This window comes from Haliotis rufescens, unplaced genomic scaffold (genome assembly GCF_023055435.1).
Source record: "Haliotis rufescens isolate VD_foot unplaced genomic scaffold, xgHalRufe1.0.p SCAF_2, whole genome shotgun sequence".
Taxonomy (NCBI): Eukaryota; Metazoa; Mollusca; class Gastropoda; order Lepetellida; family Haliotidae; genus Haliotis; species Haliotis rufescens.
In genome coordinates, this window is record NW_025963890.1 from 20,420,806 (window position 1) to 20,445,415 (window position 24,610).

Consider the following 24,610-nt stretch of genomic DNA (forward strand, 5'->3'; position numbering starts at 1 on the left):
TGGGAAACACATTCTCTGAATATTGTCAACATATAAACCATGTATTTTCTCTTCAATGACATGCTGGTCCAATGTAAGTTAGATATAATTGTAAAAGGGAGAGAGCTATCAGTGCTTTATAAAAGTGTTACATGTTAAAGATGATAATTTCACAAATTGAAACCAAACTTTAGTTCCTACCTCCTTAAACCCCACCCACTAGAAACAAGATACATTGGAAAGTGTGAGTAGTGTGTATAACTAGTATGTGTCCAACTTTCTTTTCAAGAGTAAGTGAATGAGTTTACAGGTTTACAGTATTACAGTTACATCATGGCGTATCAGCTTCATGTTTGAGAACAGCACGAAGTGAGGTAGGTCTCAACATTTACCACTTCTGCGAAACCTATTAGCGCTGTATGGTGTGACAAACCTAGAAACACAATTGGGGTGGACTGGGATTTGAACAAATGATCCTAGATTTCATGGTGTATCTATGATGTTACTTTGATGAAACTCTGCACAGCAAATTTAGATGACTGGGCCACCCATGCCCCCTTTCTTTTCAGGAAGGAACCATACTTCCCTTGTCCTTCCAACTGATTCGCAGACTTCATTACTCAGGTGAAATCTAACTGTCCAATTTGGAAATGCTACAATCAATACCTCATGGAGGTCTAAATCTTGGAGTAATTGTTCGCCATTGACATTTGGCACACTGTGACATGAATGCTGGTGAAACATTTTAATTTGTGTAAATAAATCTTTATGTTTGCAAATTGCTCCCTCCTCTTCTACCAAAATAACTCATGGGTATTGAGCAAAAATTGGAAATGGGAATACAGCATAAAAAAAACAAAATGAGATCACCATGATCACCTGACGTATCTTTAATTGATTACAGAATTTCAAAATATCAACATGATTGATTAGCACCCAGTTCCTTCAGTGACTGTTAAGGCAACTGTTGCATTATTGGCCTTTCAGCTCCATAGTTTGTTGTGAAAAGCTTTGACAGGTCTGTTCTTTTAAGTACCACATTTTCATGATGAGTTTAGTTTGATCCATAGAAAGTAAGATAATTAAGTCTTTGAAGGGCATTTAGAAGTAATAAACATCAGGAAGAGAATTGATGGATGTTATCTTATTTGTTATGAGGAAGACAACGTTCACCTGATGAAGGAGTAAATATATACTCCAAAATGTTGTGTTCCTCATAATAAAGAAGGTGACATCCATAAAGTCTCTCCCTTAGTACTATCATTCCTCAATTTACAATCTAGCTGCCTCATATGCCACTGGCTCTTCTTGACAGACAACATAACATCATGACTGGCCAAAGAGATGGATATAATTTTACACAATTTTTTTCAATAATAACAAAATGTTAGGCAGTTGTGAAATCTGTGACATTAGGCTTGTTGGAGGGTGAAGAGAATTTTATTTACTGAATGTTCGAGTACACCCCTCTACCAAACACGTAACTCATAGCGATAGGTGTGAAGCAAGTAGCGGACCACAACTGTCATGGACAGTTACATCTTAATCTGCTTAGCTTGATCCCAGCATGCTAAGTGTGTAATGTCAATCAGTTTCACAGCATTGCAGGAGCACCATGGGGTTGAAAGAAAAGATTGTTCATTCAACCTGGGTATCTCACTTATCAGGTGTTGGATGGGGTTCCACCCTTATCTACCTTGACGAAATGGACACCTGCAGTCAGGGTACATCACCTGAAGATGATATCCTTATCAAAGTGTAAGGGGGACCAGCCTTTCAGTCAATTAGCCTGCTACCCCCTTTGCAAAGAAAGGTCACTTATCTAGGGGTCACCAGGCTTTGTGGAGGAGAGAGATTAAGCCCAGCAGCCTTTGTTCCATCAGACATGGGCCAGTTTGCTCCCTGCTAGTGAGGCGAGTCACACAATGGCCTGTCTTTGTGGCAATGGGAGTTGACATGGGTCGATTTCAGCCAGGCTGGTCACTGATAGAGGCTAACTCTCAGCTAACAGGATTAACTATGGAGGACATGTATTATTGACTGTTGCTTGACATAGATGGGATAGATTCCTTGTCTTCTTCCTATAGCCATGTTAGCTGGTCAAACTGAGTGCCACTGCTTCATCCCTGGGAATGGAGGACAGTGTCTAATGCTCACAGCTGTACAATGCCTTTTATCCAAATACCGTTTTATCCTACTTGATGATAACGCTTGACATCGATGTAATATATGGGACATTAAATTGCTGAGATCTTAACTCTTGCATTCAACATACTTATGTGTGGACTGTGTATATTGTAAAAATAGCACTGGGGTTTCATTAACAAAATACATTTTTTGGTTAACCATGTTTACATCATGTTTTTATTTTACAATTCCTGCAGAATACACCAAGTGTTGATATTGTATGTTTTTTACATGACTTTTTACACTTATCACACCAGAGATATCAAGTAAAGTTTAATCATGTTAAAGCAAAACACTTATTTGATGCCAACTTGATCTGTTGATTCCAAGAAACATACTACATAATATACATGCTGTGTGTGTGCTAGCTATCATTAACTTCTAAACTGTCAAATTCCCAATGATGTGACAGTTGTGTGACAGTCAGTATTGCCAGCTCATGTCCACATCCACAATCAGCTGTGTGGCAGTCAGTGTCGCCAGCTCATGACCACCACAGCAGACAGCCAGCTACTGAGGCAGTCAATGAGTGTCAGCCACTTCACACATAGTTGTACAAGTAGAATGTCTGGCACTTCACACACTTGGCCTACAGTTGTACTGGTAGTTGTCTATGCCTTCATAGTGGCAGCTAGCTACTGAGGTGTGTTCAGCCAGCCAATGAGTGTCAGGCTTCCCACACACTACACTGTGGTCCCACTTGACAAAACAGAATGGACACAAAAGAGACTCCATACCGCAGAAAAGCAAATATACTTAATCATGTTAATACAAGCAGTTATTTCATTGATAAGTGATAACTGGAACATAAATACTAAAGTTTTAATGCATACTGCTCCAACTTAAAGAAGAGCATTTATTCAGCATGTCTCAAGTAGGACCTGTCTATTATTATTAAGAATTGATCTGCCTTTACTTTCTACATGAATTTAAAGGGTGATAACATCTTATTTCTCAATTGTTTGCCTGTGTCTTTTTCATGTGAAGAATGTCATGACATTAGGGTTTCAGTTTCATCATCAATAACAAAACAATGTTGACTAGACTAACAGCAATACATTTCTCGCATCACAAATTTTTTTTTAAATAATTTTTTCCTGGTGCTGATTTCATATGTGAAATAGAGCTGTCTCGACTTGCTTTAATACTAATGTAGAATGTTTTCATAATATACTTAAATTCCACCATCTTCCCAAGGCAGAGGCGTTAACTGACCATAAAAGTCTAGTTTCCACCCTTTCTGAACTAGACTTGAATTCCGGAGTTACCTTTTGGCTGGACTAACGAGTCTTTGCATAGTCCAATCAAAATCATGTAACGAACTAAAGATCCGGTTCATAAACAACATGGATTTCAACATGCAGATTTCTGTTAACTGCAGGTTTTCCAAAGCATGTGTACCACCAACTGTGTGTCAACAGATATTTTCCAAATCATTTCATGTTTTCCAATCAAGGTGTTCAAATGATTTGGTGCACTTCGCGAGATAGACCCATTTTATTACAAAAAGATCTTGAGTATCAATCACATCATCTTGACTGGGCGCTGCCATTGTTTTGTTTGAAGCAATTGCAAGTGATATGAGAGGTGGAATCTGAAGGGACGTAACTTGTAATAGCCACTGGTGGTGCAACGATCGAGCATGGAAATTCCAGCTATAGTTGGGCAAGGGTGGAAACTCTACTTCATTAGTCAGTTAACGCCCTTGCCCCTGAGGGATGATATTCCACCGTCATGGTGCAGGACTTACTGACTGATTGTCTTCCAAATGATAAGCAGTATTTGTAATGATTTATAAGAATGTCCTATCAATATATGATAAAATCATTAGGTTGTTCTAATGTAATTTGTCTCAAGCAGCATCACTTGTCCTAGCGCTTGGATTTGCTCTCAATCGTACAATAACCATCCAAGCATGTTACTGACTATTCAACTTTCCTAATAAAATGTTCCCTCACTTCTGTGCCCATCAATATGTGCGCAGTAATGGCGGCGCCCCAAATTTACTGACATTTTTAATAAACTCAAGTTTTACACCAACAGAGTGTTTTTTCCCCTTTGTAAAAAAACATTACCAGCTGATCAACACAAGTTTGTAACACCAAAAATACCCGCTATTGACACCTTGAAATGAACTTTAGTTGACAGAGAATGGATACATTAATCAAAAATGACGTACTTTGACTCATCAAAAGTTATATAAGTAGCACGGGAAGTCCCAACTGTGACTGATAAAATTGTTCCATACATAAAATACATCCTACAATAGCAATCAGCTGTACGAAAGTGCTATGCTTATAGTTCTTATAATTATTGTATTAGGTAGGCAGAGCATGTACTGTTGTGTTCGTCATCGACCCCTACGACTCCACCACGGCTAAACCGCTGATCTTCTATGACACTAATAAATTATTTGGACCCAAAAGGTAGTGTTGTAGCGAGGGATCACTGTATTCCAAGTTTTCACCATGCTTACTACATATTCATCATTTCTGCTAAATTAAATATATCATACATGTATGTGTCTGATATTTTTATATTCATGTTGTAACAATGCAGCACTGATATAGTTCATGACCACACATTTTGTCCAGTACAGTAAGTATTGGTAATATCTGACTTAACAGGTCAACATGATCAATAATTGTGCTTGAGAAGAATGTAGAATGTTAATATAGCTAACAAGGTTTTAACATATTCAGCAGCTAAAAATAATATTAAAATTCATCATCACTTGTCAAGTTCACTTAAATGTCACCAACTGGAAGCTGTTACAGATCAACATGGATTCTAACCATGTCTGATCTTCTTTCACATGTATGAACTGGTTGAGTGACTTCCTTCTATCAGGATGATGCTGTTGGGGGTAAATCTTTTTCTTAGTGGTTGCTCTTTTCTAAAGAATGCTAAATTGAATTTCAGTTACTGCAAAATATTCTACATCAAAAGTACACCTAGCAAGATAATGACACAGGCAAAGATATTGGTAATTGACATTATTTCCAAAATCCCTGTTTTGATACAAGAGACTTACTTAAAATAGTAAAAAGAAGGATTCTGTGGAACATAAAGTAAACAACTAAAATATAGTGGTGGAAACTAGTATTTAAGAGTAAACTGCATAAACAGATGTTTGAAGAAAAAGACAAGTTAACAAGCAGATTACATGGTAACTTAATTTGTCTGCAAAAGCTGGTTTCCTCTTCACACTTGTGAAAGGTCACCACCCCTGGTCAAGGATTACACTGAGTGAACTGCGGCCGCAACACCAGTATGTGGGCCTTTCTAAAGGAGCAATTTGTGGCTAGACGAGGGTAAATATCATGGGTAATTGTTGCCCAATAAGTAGTGCTCACTAAATCAAACTGTTAAGCTGAACAAGGGCGCAAGTCAGTCTGTATATCAATTTGGATTAGCTAAGTACACTGTCTGCTACCAACATTCCTGAACAGGTACCCAGTATGGCAGTGGTGTTGGTCAAAGGTCCTGAACTTGTACGAAACATTTGTGAACAATACTAAATAAATAATCTACCAGTCATGAGTAGAATTTCTATGTCAGCAGTATTTTAATGAGATGGAGATAACAAAGGACTGTAATGCATGTAATGATGGCACAGAGGGAGAACCATCCCCACGCTCAGATAACTCGGTCATCAAACATGACACTTACTGACAACCCTCCTTTCTACCACAGCTTCAAAAGCATTTCCTGCTTTGACAAAAACGATATAGAAAATGAGAAAATTGCTTTCATTATGTGTCTCTTGTAACAGTAAAAGAAAACATTTGAAATGTCGGGATATAAGCACCCCTTGCATAACCATAACATTCACAAATAATGTCTGCTCATTACTACATTACAAAACAGTTATCTGTGAGAGAGTGAGTGACTATGGTTTTACGTCAGCATATCCCTCCAGGGGCGGGGACACCAGAAATGGGCTTCATACATTGTACCCATGTGGAGAATGAACATGGATCTTTGGCATGACAAGCAAACACTTTAAACACAAGGCTACCCACTGCACCTTAGTTATCTGTCACACCCAACGTTATAGTGCAAGTATTCGTGACAGAAAACGTATGATGTCCGAAAACCTATGCTGGTGAAAGCTCTGATCGAAAACAGGACAATCCGCGCCAATTGTCCAGTTTTCGATCCTATTTTTCGGAGTGTTTTTTTTTAAAATTTACGAGGAAGATGATTTTTTCCGAGGACTACTGTTTTAAAAAACGCGATTTTCTGCGTTTCCGCAGGTGTCCCAATTAGGTGTCCCATTTCAAATTCTGATCTACAATCATTAAAAGGAAGCACTTTCATCCATAAGTGTAATAACTAAAAAATGAAAACACCTGCACTTAATATGAAGCATTGCCAGTTAACAAATGGTTAACAAACACAATAAGCAAGTCCTTTAAGAAACTACTGAGAAATGACTTCACTGTGTTCCCCAGTGTTCTGTGGAACACCTAAGATAACACATCCTGGTATAGGTAATCACCTCCACAGCTCTGTTAGCATGACCCCCACCTGATGTTTACAACACACTGTATGTACAACATGCCAGCACACTGGCTGCTAACACCTGATGCTGGGGATCTCATTAGTATGGCAACCCTGAGTCCCTTCATACACCTACACTAGGGCTGGAGTGTCAGGGGGGTACTAATTATTGCAGTAAGTTGATACATAACTTCAGTGAAATGCACAAAGTTAAAATGTATGTAAGGAGGGCTATAGTTTCGGGTTTCCTCTTTTTGCACAGTTCCAAAAATAATTCTATTGAGATTGCATAGCATGGTGTACTTAACATGCTTTGAACTCACTGACTAGAAGTAACTGATAAAGTTCAGATCTTGAGTGGCATTTTGACTGGTAAATCTTAATAACAAGTTTTGCAAGTACAGACTCCTACACTATTGTAAACTATTGATTCCAAGTCTTCCTTTGCTGAAACATCAATAATGCCATATTATTGCCATGTAATCTAACCTGACTTGACACACCATCACCACACAGTCTCCCCTATAATGCCACACCATGACAATAGAGATCCTTCTATAATGCCATATATCATGGAGACATCTCCCCTTTAATCATGATAATGCCACATCATGGCCATATTGTCTCCTCTAACATGCAACATGACTATATAGTCTCTTCTATAATGCCACATGACTATATAATCTCCTCTATAATGCCACATGACTATATAGTCCCCCCCTATAATGCCACATGACTATATAGTCTCTTTTATAATGCCACATGACTATATAGTCTACCCCCATAACATCACATTATGTCTCCTCTATAATTTCCCACCATGACCATATAGTCTCCTGTATAATGCCACATCAGAATGATAAATGCTACATCAAGCCCATTATTATTCTATTTCTCATGCTTATTACATCCTTGCTAACTTGAATGAACTTCGGAAGTAAATATCAATGAAACTGTCAAATCCCAGCGCTAATTATTAGCATCCTTCAAAATACAAAATATCAAGAAAGCTGTTATGTCAACTATGTATTCAATTAGGGTATCACAGGGCAGTGACTTTTGCAAATGGCCAGTGTAAGCCAGTGGTCTGGATGCTGTTCTACCAATGCTACATGACAGGGTGTCTGGACCATCCATTACACTGACACAAAGCCCAGTCCTGAAGCTTCCTTGTGTTGTCCAGCCAAGCTTATGCCCTGCACTCACAAGCATGGGGCACATAGCTGACATACCTTTCACACACTCTTATCACTGACATCCCTAACTATTCTGAACAGTATTCAGATAACTAACTTACTCCCAGAAGTCAATCTCAAACATCTTTATATTTCAACATTTCCAGAAGTGTAAATCAGGCTTTGCAATAGCTGTTGCATATTGTTGGTCAGTTCCATAATCAATGACGAGTTACTTGGGGTAGTAAATACAGCAAATACGTTCGTCAGAGAAGAAAGAAAGATTCCTATTAACCACGATGGCACCAAGACAAATGATAGACTTGGTAATAACAAGATTGCTCCACAGAGATATATATCTCAAAATGCAAAATGAACAGTTTCTTCTTTAGTTCTGTCTCTGTCATGAAAGCAAGTCACTGGCACTGAGAAAGCAACAGATGGAATGAGGTCACATGACCAACTCAATCATCACCAGGCATATTCTAGTATTCTGCTGTATTCTGTTCAAAATGAATTTCCTCTTTTATTTTCCACAATCTTTTCATATATTAAACGATAAATATGTCCAATATCGGCTCCAGGACTCATGTTTGTGGCGGCAATCAGTAGCTTCTGACACTGTGGATGGAGGGAGGCCGGCCATGTGGCGGCCATTCCTCCTTCCTCCTGTCATCAGCACCAGGGCGGCCACATTTCCTGCTAGCTGATACAGAATGTCTGGGAGCAAGGGTATCAGGTTCCCAAGAGGGGAGTATTAATCACACATTTCCTCAGTGCAATAGCCCCCAGATACAGAGCTTGGTGCCTGCTTCCCCTGTTCTGTAGATATAAGGAGGGTCTTTGTTGCACTGCAGGAGAGGCACTTGTCAGGCCTGATCACAGGAACAGGGAACACCACTTGATGCAGTTGGCAGTGTAGATTGAGTATATAAACAGTTCATGATCCCTAGTTTATAATGTTCAGTATAGAAATTAGAAAGCAACAATGAACGTGCATAGTATTACTCATACTAACACTATACTTTTACACAGAAATCAGAATATAAATGTGTTTAAAGTGCAAAGAATTATTGCACTATTATGCAGAAAATTGTTACAACTATACAAGTGCAGAGCATTACTCTACTTTCAGAAAGAAATTAGACTACAACCACTAAAACAGAGCGTTACTACACTTTTACACTGAAATCGGAAAACATCTACAAGTCCAATCTATGACATATAACATAAACTTAAAACTTTCTTTCCATGGCAATGATGGATAATTGTTGAACACAAAATATGGATATTGATGATCTTGATGATCAATGCTGACAGAAAAGAGACTCACTCCTCGTAGCCATACCATACTCCTATGTATTGTCCTAACACTATGTTTCTATAAACAGTGTATACCAGATATATAACAGTGTAGGTCAGATGTACCATACAGCTAGCTACCAGAGTATGTTAATACGGCAGGCACCAAACTTCCTTAAAAGTCACAAGTGAAGCAAACTCTGTCACTAATCTTTGGACTATCTGGTAACCACCATATAACACCTCCTTCATGCCCTTATCATTGTTATCCTACTGTGGTACATGTATATACAGAGTTATACAACGCCTATGAAAATCAGACAAAAAGGTCAACAATTGTTATATGACAGCAGCAGTTTGTGAACTTCAGTGATATGGTAGGTACTTGGCAAACATATATTGCATAACAAGAACTTAACATGTCCCCTGCTTAGTTTGCATGTTTTGTGAGCATGTAGGCTTTCAGTAAAACTGAACCGGTTGACCCAAACTTTGCAATAATCACACACAGTATTTACAGCCCACTTACGTCCAATTTTGTAACACATGATAACACTGAGCAACAGTGCCGCCTTATAATGATATGACACATAATGGAGCAAGCTTCCCAGGTTAGCTTGGTAAACATGTGAAATTACATTTCCTGTTTCTCATGATCCACCTATGTCAAGACTTGTCCCCTGACCCAAATTTAAAAAAGTAAAAATAAAACTTCTTCAACTCCTTTTCTTTTTCAAATGGGGTTTAACGTCATTGTTGCATTTAAATAGTGCTGTGCATGTCTGCATATTCTAGTTTGGACTAAAAACCATGCCACAGTTTAACATGGATGTGAGCTAAAGTCCAGCAAAATCATGGCAGGAGACACCAGAAATGGACTTCACACATTGTACCCATGTAGGGAATTGAACCTGAGTCTTTTGCATGACAAGCCAATGCTTTAACCACTGTGCTACCCCACCGCCTCTATATCACACTTAAGACACAGTTTATTGACTAAGCCAACCAGTCCTTGTTATATTCCGTTAATACAGAGCTCCAGGCAGGGAAACATAAGTACAATATCTTACAGTCTTTGGGTATGATGTAGCCGTAGATCGAACCACCAACCATCCGCTCTCCTGGCAGATGCACTATCCACTGGACCACACAGGCATTTTCTTTTCAACTCAATTATCACTTGGGATATCTCACAGATAACCATCAAATGGTAAATGAGGATCAAGTTTACTTTAACAGATGTATAACTTACATAAAACATGCTCAAGAAATAGAACAAAACATAAAATCTCCTCTGCTTATCACAAAGCAGACAAGGGACACTTAAGTATAGTGGCATAACATTATTATTACATTATATTATACATTTATATACTCCACTTTTCCAGGTACTAGTATCTGCTCAAACATGGTCTATTTGTTTCCGACCAATGGATCTGTTTGCATTCCAGTTGTCATTCTCAACTCCCTTGGGAGGATACAACCCAAGCTGCCTATGGGCACTAGAGGGTTTTTACATCCATTAACCACTGGTTTCTCTGGTCCTGACTTGATTATATACATTTACGTCTTGATACAGCTGGTTAAATAACAATCATACCAAACAAAATAAGAGTTGAGACAAACCTATATTGTTACACATTGTATCAAGTTGCCAGCAATACTGTAAACACACATGCCCCATTGTCAATGTTTTCACTTATAGAGAAACCTGCATTCTGTTAACTGACCCAGATAGCACATCGGTCAGTCATGCTGAGTGTGCTATTTATTTGGCTATCTATGTATCAGTACCAACACATGTGAGGGCTACTTTAATCAGTGTCAGTGTCAATAGTTAAGAAAGAATGTGAACAGCTTACACTAAGAACCTCATTTCATTCAGTCCAGCTTTAGAATTATTTACCAGCCTATGCATGATCATGAGGAGTTTAAGGTGTAAGTTTGTTTCTAGGTTTGTCAGCACCAGACCAGTGCTTGTGGGTTTCACCAAAGTTGTACAATGTTTTATATGTCTAACACCTGCCTCACTTCAGGCTTTCCTCCCACATCAAGCTCCCACTCCCTGATTTAGTAGGATACTTTTCAAAGCAGTGTTCAACCAAACTCACTCACTGTTGTAAGAGGACTAAACTGAGGAATGCTTGGCTACAAAATGAGACTAGATTAATTTTGTGTAATGGTGTCCTAACAGCATGGATTGTCTTGTTCAGGCTGCACTGTTCAGGCCACTGGAACACAGCTGTAATACTGCTGACTTGCACAACCCATGTCAAACAGGTTCCATCACACCCCAACTCCAGTTCTTCACAAAGAATACTGTTCTCTTGATTTGGTGACATTAAACTGGACACCTTTGAAAACTTAATTTCAACCGTTCGAAGAAAGGATTCCCCACCAACCTCTCATGCAGGAGCATGCTATCCTGATTGACACAAGTAGGAAGTTGTTCGAAAGTGGAAGTTGTTAGTTTAGAAATGTAACTTTATCAGCATTGATAATGAGAAAAGCACAAAAAGAAGAACAATAGTCTGCGGCTAACCCTTATGAGATTTCTCACTGTGTACCTAGACTAACAACATTCTTGGTTAAAAACCAAGCATGTATTACAGTATACCCACACTTTATGTGATACAGGTTGTATCAACATTTGTTAATCTTATTTCATCAAATATGCCACTAGATCACATAGCCTGGTTTTGTGTATGACATGACCAACAGAGATATGCAAAGCCTTTGAATTTATGTTATCAATTACTCTGGGTATTTGATAGTTTTCAGAAAATATTTATACTCCCTTGGACCTAGCCTATTTGGTATTTTTAAGCCAAGGGGAAGACATTTTCGAAAATTTTCTGATTTTAAATGCTATTTCTGATTAAAATGCTGTATTGGGTAACTTTTAATTTTCTTCAGTTCACGTGTTGTCCCAGTGTCACATAAAACCTCGATACATGGCTCAGCTGCAATAAGATAGACGTACCCCTTTTGTGAATTATTCCCTGCATTAGTTTATGTAGAGATGATGCCTGCACTTGATCATTAAATAAATACGTGTAAAGACATTTGAGTTTGCAAGCTGAAAAAGCTGCATTGGTTTGTTCTGCAGTGTTGTTGTATGCTACATGTATTTGGTTATTGGAGAAAACACTTTATGGTGATAAACATTGCCCATTTTATGCAACTATGCAGGTTATCTGGAGCTCTTACCTCTTCTACAAAAAAAAGAATAGAAATTAATGCAAAATATTATTTTCTTACATCATTGATGCTACATTATTTAAGCCAATAAATAATTTTTTGGTAAGGTTAAAAACACTTTTCAGTTTTCACATTGTGAAGATTTGATATCATAAGTACTGCATTGAGGGGAAGAAATTCCATAATTTGTCCAACATGTCCAAACTAAGAACAAATGTATTTCTTGGCAAAACTTGCCCATATCAGAATGAGCCATGAAACTGGGTCAAAAGCCACATGTGTGTTATCACAGAAACTAGATACTGGTGGCAATGATAAGGTTTCCACGGAAACCAGAAATCTGGTAACTGTGCCATATAGTCTGGGCCTGGGATGTCCTGCATCACCATCAGTAGCCTCATCACCATGAAACTTCAACAGCCGATAAATGTTTCTTCAACAGCAGCAACAAAAGTAGAATTGTTGAAAAGTAAAGTAACCACTGGTTACCAAATACAAACTATATCAACCAAAATATAAAAAGAATATGTTGTGCACTTGCAATGGCCTGCATGCTCTATTCCCAAGTATCCAGCAGCTCTTGAGGTCTGCATGTCCATATTCCCCAGTATCAACAACAAAACAGTTATTTGGCTTCAATGAAGAAATACATGTAGAAGTCTGAATGCCAAACTTTATTGAAGGCCTTATGAAAATCTATGAATGTACACTATAATTTCACTTATGGCTTCTAAGGTATTCAATAAAAGAATGTAATACAAAAATGTTATCTGAGGTAGAACAGCCATGTCAAAATCCACCTTGGGTTCCTGATAAACATTATTAATTTCTAGGTATTCATTTACTCTATCTCTTAGGATAGAAGTAAACATTTTACAAAGGTTGCTAATATCTGTATCAAGCACCTGCTTACGTGGTTCAGGTAAGTGTATGATCTGTGTGTGGCCCTCAAGATGTCAGATTAGTCAAGTGTTTGACACTCACTGCTTGAGATTTATCAGGGAAATGGACCTTATGCACCCTTTTACCCTGTAATCACCACACTCTATTGTAAGGGTCAGCAAACACTGATAACATGTTTGACTGTGTGATGCAATGTTATTTCTAATTACCGATACAACTTAGACCCTACACTGCAGGATTTTAGTTCCTATAATGTTAAAGAACAATGACTGATAGTCATCAAAAAAAATCCTGAATAGTTCCTTTTTTCAAATTTGGTAAATGTACAGAAGACTGTCCTGTTGATATTTGATAAATAATGAAAATGTTCTAATGCCATTTGTTTCTAGCAAAATCACTGCATTATATATGTTAAGCTATTAGCTATCTTATCCATGGCAGACAATGCTAGGGATTGTGCATATCTTCATCCTGGGACAGCACTTAATCATAAAGATACCCTAAAGATACCAAAGAAGTATTCTAATCATTGACAACAAAGTGTCAAAACTGACTTAAAAGAATCATAACAATAGCTAGGATAGCATGTATAGTGATTTGTGGAAGCAACAATTTATTTTATACTTTATTAGATGAAGCATGCATAAGGATATGTCATGATTTAAATCTGGCTTGTCCACAGATAATTTTAGATTACTTGTTAGGGAAAACAAATACTAAAACAGTTATTCATTATGCTCAGGACTATTCACTGTATCTAACCCTTAAAAGGTTACTGGATTGTAAAAGAAATTTCTTCATGCTTATTACTCTCCAAAGTGCTCTGATAGCCATGATAACGTACTTATGATTAACATAAACTCCCAGTTAGCATGGTTAGGTAGATACAGTATTGGGCACTTCCCATGCATTACAAGCATGGATGTTTGTTTCCTGAAGTCAAAAGGTCACCTTAACCTGTGAGTGCTGAATGTAGGGTATTGTGTTGATGGAAGCAGAAACACCTATAACAGTATAAGCAGTAAAACCTACATCTAAGGAGATTGTTTCTGTGATGTGAGTATTAATACTCTAACCCTGGTTGCTGGCATCTTAACTTGTTGCATTTTATTTTTATATTACTGTGGGTTTTTGTCATTCCATTAAATATTTATCAATGGAAAGTTTTTATTTCCAATATTGACACACACACACACCCATAATAATGTTTAATAAATATATGAAACATCATTGGCTTAAACATGATAAGTGCAGTTAACAACCACTTAATCAGTGATTCTGGGGCCTATATAAATACACATGAAATGTAAAAATTACCTTCTAAATATCATTTATACATGTACATAGTTCTCTAATAAAAACTTGAGATGTAACATTCTAGTCCATCTGATTTCAAAGGCTTTGGAGCCTTTTGAGCCTTTTGAGCTACACATAGTTTACTGACTTTTACTTCAGATGTCTGTAAATTCAGCATGGAACAAGTTTTATTTCACCCTTTAAATTTCGTAAGTTTGCAGGTGCTACTTTAAAATACAATTACATTTTTCAGTGATTTCTAGTAACAGGTTGAATACAAGGTGCATTGTTCGGGGGGGGGGGGGGGGAAATTGAAAAGAAAACATTAAAAGTAATAAATTTGTAAATAAATCTGCCAAATTTAGAAATATGTTTATTTGGAGCTTTCAACATGCTTACTACAGTAAACTACGGTTATAACGAACACGCTTATAACGAACTTACTTTTTTGGTACTGACTATTTGCTGTAGTTATGTTGTGTATATGCTTATAACGAACTACGGTGATAATAACGAACTAAAATTAGTAGTCCCTTTGAGTTCGTTATAACCGTAGTTTACTGTACTTCCATCTTGTTACATTAATGACTTTACTGGAGCTGCTGTTGGTACGATAAGCACAATACATTTGCCACAAAATCAGTATTCTTCACACATACTGTAACAAAGGAGGGGGACAAAGGTGGGGTAACAAGATGGTCATCTTCCAGTCTTGACCCTTGTCAAGTGCATTAGTATTGACTCATGGATAGCAGCACAGCTGCTTGGACCATTGTGGACAGTCGCTGATAAATCAATCAAACCTTCACATCTGTACTCATTATAAAACACTTTATAGTCACATAAATCATAGGCTTTCAGCCTCTTCTTGAAATCACAGATCCCATATATTTTGTTTTAAAGAAATAATTGTTACACGAAATGTCATTATACTACAGTTTATCAATAGGGTGATAAGAAAGGGTATGACATACAATACACTAAGATCCAAACAATGATTAACATCTTTACTCAACTGAATACACAAATTGAGCATTATATGTGAACTAACAATTACGAAAAAGAACACTATTCTACAATGTCAAGGAAATGATACTTGTTTCACATGCATACTAAACAAATGTGGAACAAAAACACAAAAAGGGGTTACTTTGTGCAACACCAAATGGTAAGAAATATTGGTTTGGGATAACACTTTTCAACAGTGTTTTCAGCATGCAATCCTTGCATGAAATACAGGTAGTTTAACCTATGTACTTCCTCTTGCTTATCCAATACAAGGAATAGCCATAAATAAGGAATTACATGTTCTCACAGTGTAATCCTCAAGACATAATCACCTTTCTTCAGGGTGTAATAATAACCCAGTGACAGGTGTTTAGCTGATATTTATCTGTATTGACCTCTGTCTAGGTAGTTAAGAAATCATAATACACATTTCACGTCCCATTGATCTTGAATGCCTCCAAGGTCTAGACTGTAACACCACCACCAGATAAGGTCTGAAGTATTGTTGCATTCACCACAAGTCATCAGATTTCAATGCCGAAGAAATCAACAAGTTTTTAATTTTTATTAGTATGTACAGCTTGAAAATAATCTTTATGTTAGATGTCTGCCTGCACAACCAACCAACCCCCCAAAACATATATGATAAGGATTTGAGCAGCAATGCATACATATATAATTTTTGGAGGGGGATACAGGCAGAAGTCTTTTCCATCTTTATGTTTAGAAGGTCATCTGCCTTATTTTATTTATTTCTTTAAATGTCTAGATTTCTGTACTATTATCAACACTAAAGGAAATTATGTTTTCAGTCACTGATATTATAAATCATCAACTTGTGCATTTCAAGTGGTATTATCAAAACACTGAAGTGCCTAATTATCACAGTTTCTTTGTCTACTACAGCAATTAATTATGTCAGTTTCTTTGTGAAAGTGCGTCATAATTATATCAACAGACCCCAAGCCATTCCTCAAGCTTGAGATGATTAACTTTACAGAACTGCAAATCATCACGGCAAACGTCCCTTGTAAAGCACAGAGTAGAGACACCACGGGTTTTTGCTTCAAACAATGCTTGTAAGCCTGACAAAATGTACAAGTAATCAACATCTCACGCGTGCTGTGTAGGCAGTATACTATGTAGACGCTCTCAGTGCAATGTTAAACAGCTCCCCGGTCTACCCACTGTAATACATGATATTCGCCTTGTCAGCCATTTGAAATGAGATCGTGGTGTGTGAACGAGACTTGTGGGCAGAAATAAGCATGACACCAACATCTCATAACTATATCAGTTTTACTTTGTTTAAAGAGTTAATAAACATATGATTAGTCCGCATAATTTTAGCATACACAATGAAAGTAGAAAACATTCATTTCTTGGTTTACAGATAGAAAGCGATGCAACCCCAACATCGCCACAAAACTTAAATTTTACTCACACCGGAGAGGATGACATAGTTTGAAGGATTTAATTAAAAATTTTTAAACTTGTCAAACATACCTGGCCCAAGTTGATGGTAAGATTGACCTCGTTATACTGAACACCTCGGGATAATGGAGGACTCTGCCACCATCGTTGGGATCCATCTATTGCGTATTCGGGTCCATGGTTTTGGTCGGAGATTTCGGGGATGCAGTAGTCACAAAGCTGTCCCTGTATCAGTTCCCTCGATTCCGCTCCTCTTCCCGTGGCTCCTGTCAAACGGCAAAAAAGTTCGGCATTTGGGACATCCTCGCCGCAAGTCGCCGAAGCTGTTATATTCCTCCCTTGAGCTAAGTTGAAGTATGGGGGAGACAACACTTGTGCATTGCTGGTGTATATTTTGCATAAAAATATTAAAATCAAACAGACGAGAGGGGGGTTTCCTCCCGCCATCTTGAAACCTAACAAACTTCTCTCGAGGGGAGCCGTCTGGTTAATAAGCACCCGGACAGATCCATTACTTTTATGGGGATTAAGGCCTTTGTCGCCGGCGCCTTTGAAATCTATTTTCTCTCCCTTTCTGCTCGCCGCAAGTGGCACATGACTTCATCAAAAGTTTTATAGACCATGTCTTGTCGAATACGATGAACTACGGGGACCGATTAATCTTTTTCACAATAGTCAATGCGCTGGCCGGCATGTTAGTCACCCTTTAAAATTATAGACTCGCCCAGAGTTAAAAGGAGTGTATCGTCTGCTCAGACCTCGCTGACAGCCACTGATTATCTCATGGGAGTTTTGCGGTTTCTTGGCATACCACGAGCCGACAATCGACAAACGATAAAAATATGAATGAAAGGCATATCGCTTTATACACGGACAAAGGTTTGGTGAGGGTTAAATATTTACTCTCTTAACGATGAGTATAACATGTTATGTTTTAAATGGGCAATGTTTATGTTTGAACGGTGAGTACTGTTAATCACGACATGCCACACTCCTCCCCCCTTATATGTACATACTTCTTTATCGGTCATTCATCCGACTACTGTCTTGGGTTTGTTGTCCCAACCGCCCACCTTCTGAGCTAGAAAAGGATTTTGCTATTTCGCTCAGCTGAATAAGTGCCTGTTCTGATATGTCTACAGAAATGTGAACCACAATAACATTACGCTAGTTTTTTGTTGTTGAAAAACTGTCAAGCCCGGAGCAGTTGTCAAATATGTTTTAATAGAACCATTTCTCGTGTTGTCTGCTATCGCTGTTATTGCTGTTGTTAGATCGTTTCATAAGTTATAGAGGGGGGCATTGTTATCGCAGATGTCCCGACTGAGAGTGTATTTGTGAGAAATAAGGGTATTTGAGATAGGGGTGATAGGGGTAATATACTACTCCAAAGAAGTAAAGAACATCCGATTCTTTCATTGTTACAATGTGACGCTGGTGTCTGGTTTCTACGTCTACACGGCCTTGACTAGAACGTTTGTCATGTAGTGTTGGAATGTGACGCTGGCGTCTGGTTTCTACGTCTACACGGTCTTGTCTAGAACGTTTGTCCTGTAGTGTTGGAAAATGACGCTGGCGTCTGGTTTCTACGTCTACACGGTCTTGTCTAGAACTTTTGTCATGTAGTGTTATATAGTAAACAACGTGAAGCTGGCGTCTGGTTTCTACGTCTACACGGTCTTGTCTAGAACTTTTGTTATGTTGTGTTGCAATGTGACGCTGGCGTCTGGTTTCTACGTCTACACGGTCTTGTCCAGAAAGTAGCTTATGTAGTGTTACAATGTGACTCTGGCGTCTGATTTCTACATATACATGGTCTCGTGGCGAATGTTGTCATGTAGTACTGCATTGTGACGCTGGCGTCTGATTTCTACATCTACACGGTCTTGTGTAGAATATTGTCATGTAGTTTTGCAATGTGACGCTGGCGTCTGGTTTCTACGTCTACACGGTCTTGTCCAGAAAGTAGCTTATGTAGTGTTACAATGTGACGCTGGCGTCTGATTTCTACATATACATGGTCTCGTGAAGAATGTTGTCATGTAGTACTGCATTGTGACGCTGGCGTCTGGTTTCTACATCTACACGGTCTTGTGTAGAATATTGTTATGTAGTTTTGCAATGTGACGCTGGCGTCTGGTTTCTACATCTACATGGGCTTGTCTATAGTGTCTAAAGCAGTGTTACATCCATAATTAGTACAAACGACCTTTCTTTTCCCAGTTTGAATAACGAGCATAGGACCTATACTCCAGGGCTGTATTGTGTATGATCGATACAGTGCCAGGTTTCAGTGACTACAAATCAAAACCGTGATACCAACATGTCGGCCCATTCTGCAGTGTATACATAGTTTGTAAGACACTCACGTCTTTGTTGATACCGGTATAACTTACACGTGTACACGACCGTTTACTGGTTAGTCAAAACCGCGTATCTCCTCCATTTCCGTCAACGGAACCCATTTCCTGTAATTTGGGATGAAGTCACTTGACAATATTTGAGCTTAATGTTTGTTTGTTCACATACAATGTGCGCCTGTAAAGGTCACTCTCATTATAGTCGCCATTGAAAGCATAGGTTAAGTTTGCCTTGTGTGTGGTCATGTGACAGAAATTTGATATGGAGCTGACTGCCCCGTGCTGTGCTTTCTGCACATGTAAAAAATAGATGGTAAATGAACTGCGTATATCATGTATAGATAGAAAGCAATTCAGGTGATGGTTGTACGTTGTAGTTATGTGAAGTAACTGTGAATTCAAGAACACTCATTACTATCGGTTGCAGTAAACAGAAATACTGGGAAAACATAATTTTACCTCAGATTTAATTTTTTTTAAATGTGTTCGTTGGACATGGTGGAAGTCATGGAAGAAGTGTGTCTTTAAAAACAAAAAAGTCCGTCTCCTCGCTACACAAATGAATTGTATGACCCTGCAGGGCCCCGTTTCACAAACGATCGTAGTGCTATGAGTATCGTAACTCCTGTACACGCCAGTCGCAGCGCTATGATCGCTTTGTGAAACGTGACCAAGTATATTCCAACTAACACGATGAGAGCAACCCAAACATGCTATACAAAATGTAGAAATGGGCCACATCCAATAACTATTTTCACTGAACCTACAACTGGATAAAAGTGTGATCTGATCTGTGATCGAGACAAATGTAAGCCTTCCACTGAAATACGAGAATACGCCAGTAATCCACAATTTCTACAAGCTCGCCTGTTCATCGCTGGATTACGAGTGTTAACTGTTATGTAGGCGCTCATCAATTCCCCTTTAAAAAAATCGGATTTTAACAAACGTCCTAACAGTGGTGCAAACCAGTTAACAACACAAGAGTCTCTTTGTCGCTTGTATAAGTAGTGTACCAAAGACCCACAACATTTTGTAATATGTTGATGATCAAGTTAAGCCAGCCTAACTGCCTCTTGAATTAAAAACACAGCAAAGTAATTACAAAAGCCTTACGCATTTTTCCCGGTGTGTAGGTTTACGGAAACCGGCATAATTATTACTAAAGTGAATTGTGCATCTTAACACGGGATTTTTCTTTACTTTTATCAGCGCACAGAGCACTTATTAACAGTGAATGCTGCGCCACACAAATGTATTTATTATTATGGTTGTTTGTTTGTTTGTTGTTTAATGCCGCACTCAGCAATATTCCAGCTATATGACGGCGATCTGTAAATAATTGTGTCTGGACCAGACAATCCAGTGATTGACATCATGAGCTTCGATGAGGACACGATGACATGTATCAACCAAGTCAGCGAGCCTGACCACCCGATCCCGGTTATTATTATTATCTTTCTGCATGCATACTTATCGTCTGTGATTATAGTTGTTTCTGCATGCATATTTCTCGTTGGTGAGTCTTAGTTTTGCCGTACTGCATTTCTCGTTTGTGTGTGGTTAGTTTATATTGCTGCACGCATATTTCTCGTTTGTGTGTGGTTAGTTTATATTACTGCATGCATATTTCTCGTTTGTGTGTGGTTATAGTTTATATTACTGCATGTAAATTTCTCGTTTGTTTGTGGTTAGTTTATATTACTGCATGCATATTTCTCGTTTGTGTGTGGTTAGTTTATATTACTGCATGCATATTTCTCGTTGATGTCTTAGTTTTATGTTTATGCATGCATATTTCTCGTTTGTGTTACTGTAGTTTATCTCACTCCATGCATTTTATCCTTGGCGTATATTAGTTTTATCTTACCGCATGCATATTTATCGTTTATGTGCATTTAGTTGTACTCAGCTGATGCATATTTCTCGTTGACTTTCAGTTTAACCTAGCTACATGCACACCTTTCTTTGGTGTGTAGTTAGTTTTATCTCACTGCATGTAAATTTATGGTTGTGCGTGGTTAGTTTTAAATAACTGCATGCAATTTCTCGTTGGCGTATGGTTAATTGGATATTACTGCATGTACATTTCTCGTTGGTGGTTAGTTTGATATTACTGCATGCAGATTTTAATGTGGTGTGTGGTTGATTTAATACTACTTCATGCATAGTTATCGTTGGTGTGTCTTTATCATACTGTATGCATATGTCTTGTTGTTTATTCTTTAGTTTATCTGACAGCATGGTTCTGATTCTTTTCTAAGTTGTATCTTACTATATATCTATGTATTATTTTTATTTCGTTGTACCTTACTACATGCATACTAGTATTTGTCGTGTATGTATATTTAGTGCATGTCCATGTATTGCTCGTTTTTCATTAGTTTTATCCTACCGCATGCATAGATTCTTTTAATTTTCTTTAGTTTAGCTTCAGATAAAAGCTTTTGGTTGTATCGAAAAGAATTTAACTCAATTCCCATCAATCTACGTACTATTCACGTACTGCCCTCTTCTTACTAGAAGCTATTTGAGCACCGTACATTCACTTGTTAAACTTTTCTCCACAGAGCGTCAAAGAATGTGTATATATATATATCGTCTCTAGACTCGTGAAATGTGACGACATAATAACCACACGGGACTACACAAACATTTAATATATATGAACCAAATGGCCTTTTCCACACTTTTATCGGCCCCTATGCGCGTTTGTGATATCTATATAGCCCTCGTAATTCGTCGCACTTACCCACATCTGTCCACGAACGCATATTACATTCGTCTCGCAAACAGAGTGTGCCCCCACATTGCTGTCTCAAATTTGTTACGTTGGTTTTAACAACAGTCTAAAGGCTGGGGGTCGACCCGAATCGACTTCTCCACGTATAAGCTTCAGGCGTGGGAAGAGTAAATGAGCTTATACCTGCTTTAGCACGCGACTGAGGACATTTGAATTTTTTTACAATTTAGGTGTTGTATAAGTTCTGCATGAATTGTCGTGCAAAGGGTTTTGGAATAGATGGGAGGTTAATTTCGTGTTATGGTCGTCACATATCAACAGCGATGTTATTTTATTGTCGGAAGATGCGCTTTTGTTGACGATCTTCAAAAGGGAACAACAGAATATGTACCGCTTACAAAAACACCCCAAACACCCGAGATAGCCTAAATGCATAACTGAAGTTTTTTTCTTCACTCAGTGTATTTAATACGAACACTAAAGATTCTGTATACAAGATTGTATATCATGCTTCATTACTTTCCCCTTAAAGGAGTAAATCCTACAATAAGCTCTCAAGCTGCAAGGGACCCAGTCGTCTAAGGCGCTGCAATTCGATGCGCAGAGTTGTGTCTCTTAGGCGTGCCGGAATCATATGATCGTGAGTTCGAATCCCTAATTATGATTTTATAAATAGATTTGTCAGTACTCACTCACCCATAAGCAACGAAATACAGTTAGGATACACACTTTGAAAGTTTATAGCACGGGTTATAGTCTTAGTTATATAAGAAGAAACATATTAAACAAGGAATATTGGGATTTCTCTTGACTCCTCAACCTGTATAAAGAAAACAGTGATTGGCTTCACATCGAACCCGACAGTTTGTCCGCGACAAGCATGACCCTTTGGTTTATGTTCCCCTTCAAAGTCTTCAACACAAATCATGTAAAGATATCTTTCCATGTCGACTGGAATTAATCTAAAATAATGCGACATTTGAGAATGAACACCAACACATCATGCATTGCTTTCGTAAGGGAAACACGCCCTACAATTAGCATTTCTGGAGATATTGAGCAATGACTTTCAGTGTTAGTTCTCGTGTTTCAGCAATGGATCGGGATTGAGGACAATCCGAGGCTTAAACAGACTATATATATGTAGTGAACCGCAAAAGAAACGTCAACATGGATAGATATATGAGAAACCTCATTTGTCCAAACACTGTAAACATACTTTGAGACATATTAAAAATATGAAACTTGGAAAAACTGATCATCAAGGTTGAAATTAAATTGTCAAATGTTCTTAAGGTGAAACACAACACTTTTCTCTTAGAAAATGGCATCACAAGTCAGTATCTCGTGCGTCGTCCATGTGCATTGATGTCTGCCGTGCAACGTCGATACATGGAATGGATGAGGCGGTTGATGAAGGCCATAGGCACTTGAGCCCACACTCTGAGGAATGCCTGACGCAGTTCAGCTGCAGTTGTCGGCCTTGGTCCGACGTCATTCAGCCGTCTTTGAATCTCGTCCCACAGGTGCTCAATGGGATTTAAATCTGGACTGAGGACAGGCCACTGCATGGTTCTGAGGTATATGGCGTGTGGTCTCAAGACTTGATCAATGTACCGAGCTGCTGTGACACCATTGCCTCTCCCTGGACCAATGTTCTGGAAGACCACAGGGCCGACCCTCTGTGCACGACCAATTCCACCCCACGCCACGATGCTCGGACCACTCCATGAGTCTTTCTCAACAACACAAGCATCCGAATAACGTTCCTCGCGGCGTCGCTAGACTCTCTCTCTCTCTGTGTGCCATCTGCTGTTGAGATACAGTACCGGCTTTCGCCAGAGAAGAGGACTCTTCTCCACTGCCGGTGGCGCCAATGCTGGTGCTGTTTTGCCCACTGAAGACGGTCCCGGCGATGACGTGATGTCAGAATGGGTCCTCGGTGTGGCCTGTGACAGTGGAGGTGTCTGCTCGTCAATCGTCGACGCACGGTGTCCGCACTAATGTGTCGCTGGTGTGTCCCCATGGTCTGTCGAGCAGTTTCCGCAGCAGTAATAAAGCGATCTTGAAGATGCTGTCGCACAATCTGACGATCCTGACGTCGGGTAGTGACCCTTGGTCTTCCACTACGTGGCCGGTCATCTGTAGTGTTGTGGTCTGGTACCGTTGCTGGAGCCTGTATATGGTCCTTACGTGGACTTGTAATGCATTGGCTACCTGCCGGGCGGTTTGTCCAGCTTGTAACTCACGAAACTCACGTGCATCGGGTTACCATGGCCGTTGCCGTGATGCGTTTGGGCGATCGGTTTAATTGTCATCTGCTTTGTTTTTTTATCATCAAATTTCATTTTTCCGGACAAGGTAATGTTAAATTTTAGAAACTTTGACAACAATTACCCAGATATTTAAATGACAACTTTTCATGCAATGTTATTTATGGTGACGTTTCTTTTGCTGTTCAGTATAATTTAACGCGTGTATATGCCACTACATGGATGATCAGATATGTACTGACT

At 38.7% G+C, this 24,610-nt stretch overlaps 1 protein-coding gene across 1 annotated transcript in view; it reads right to left on the reverse strand.

Annotated features, from left to right (window-relative positions):
* Positions 1-17,464, reverse strand: part of LOC124138839 (laminin subunit alpha-like) — a 97,834-nt gene extending 80,370 nt beyond the window's left edge. Inside the window, exon 1 of the mRNA XM_046505723.2 lies at positions 17,064-17,464. Within this exon, the coding sequence (XP_046361679.2) occupies positions 17,064-17,438 (375 nt within the window). The 5' untranslated portion in view covers positions 17,439-17,464. The remainder of the gene's footprint in view (positions 1-17,063) is intronic.
* Between the last annotated feature and the right edge of the window lie 7,146 nt (positions 17,465-24,610).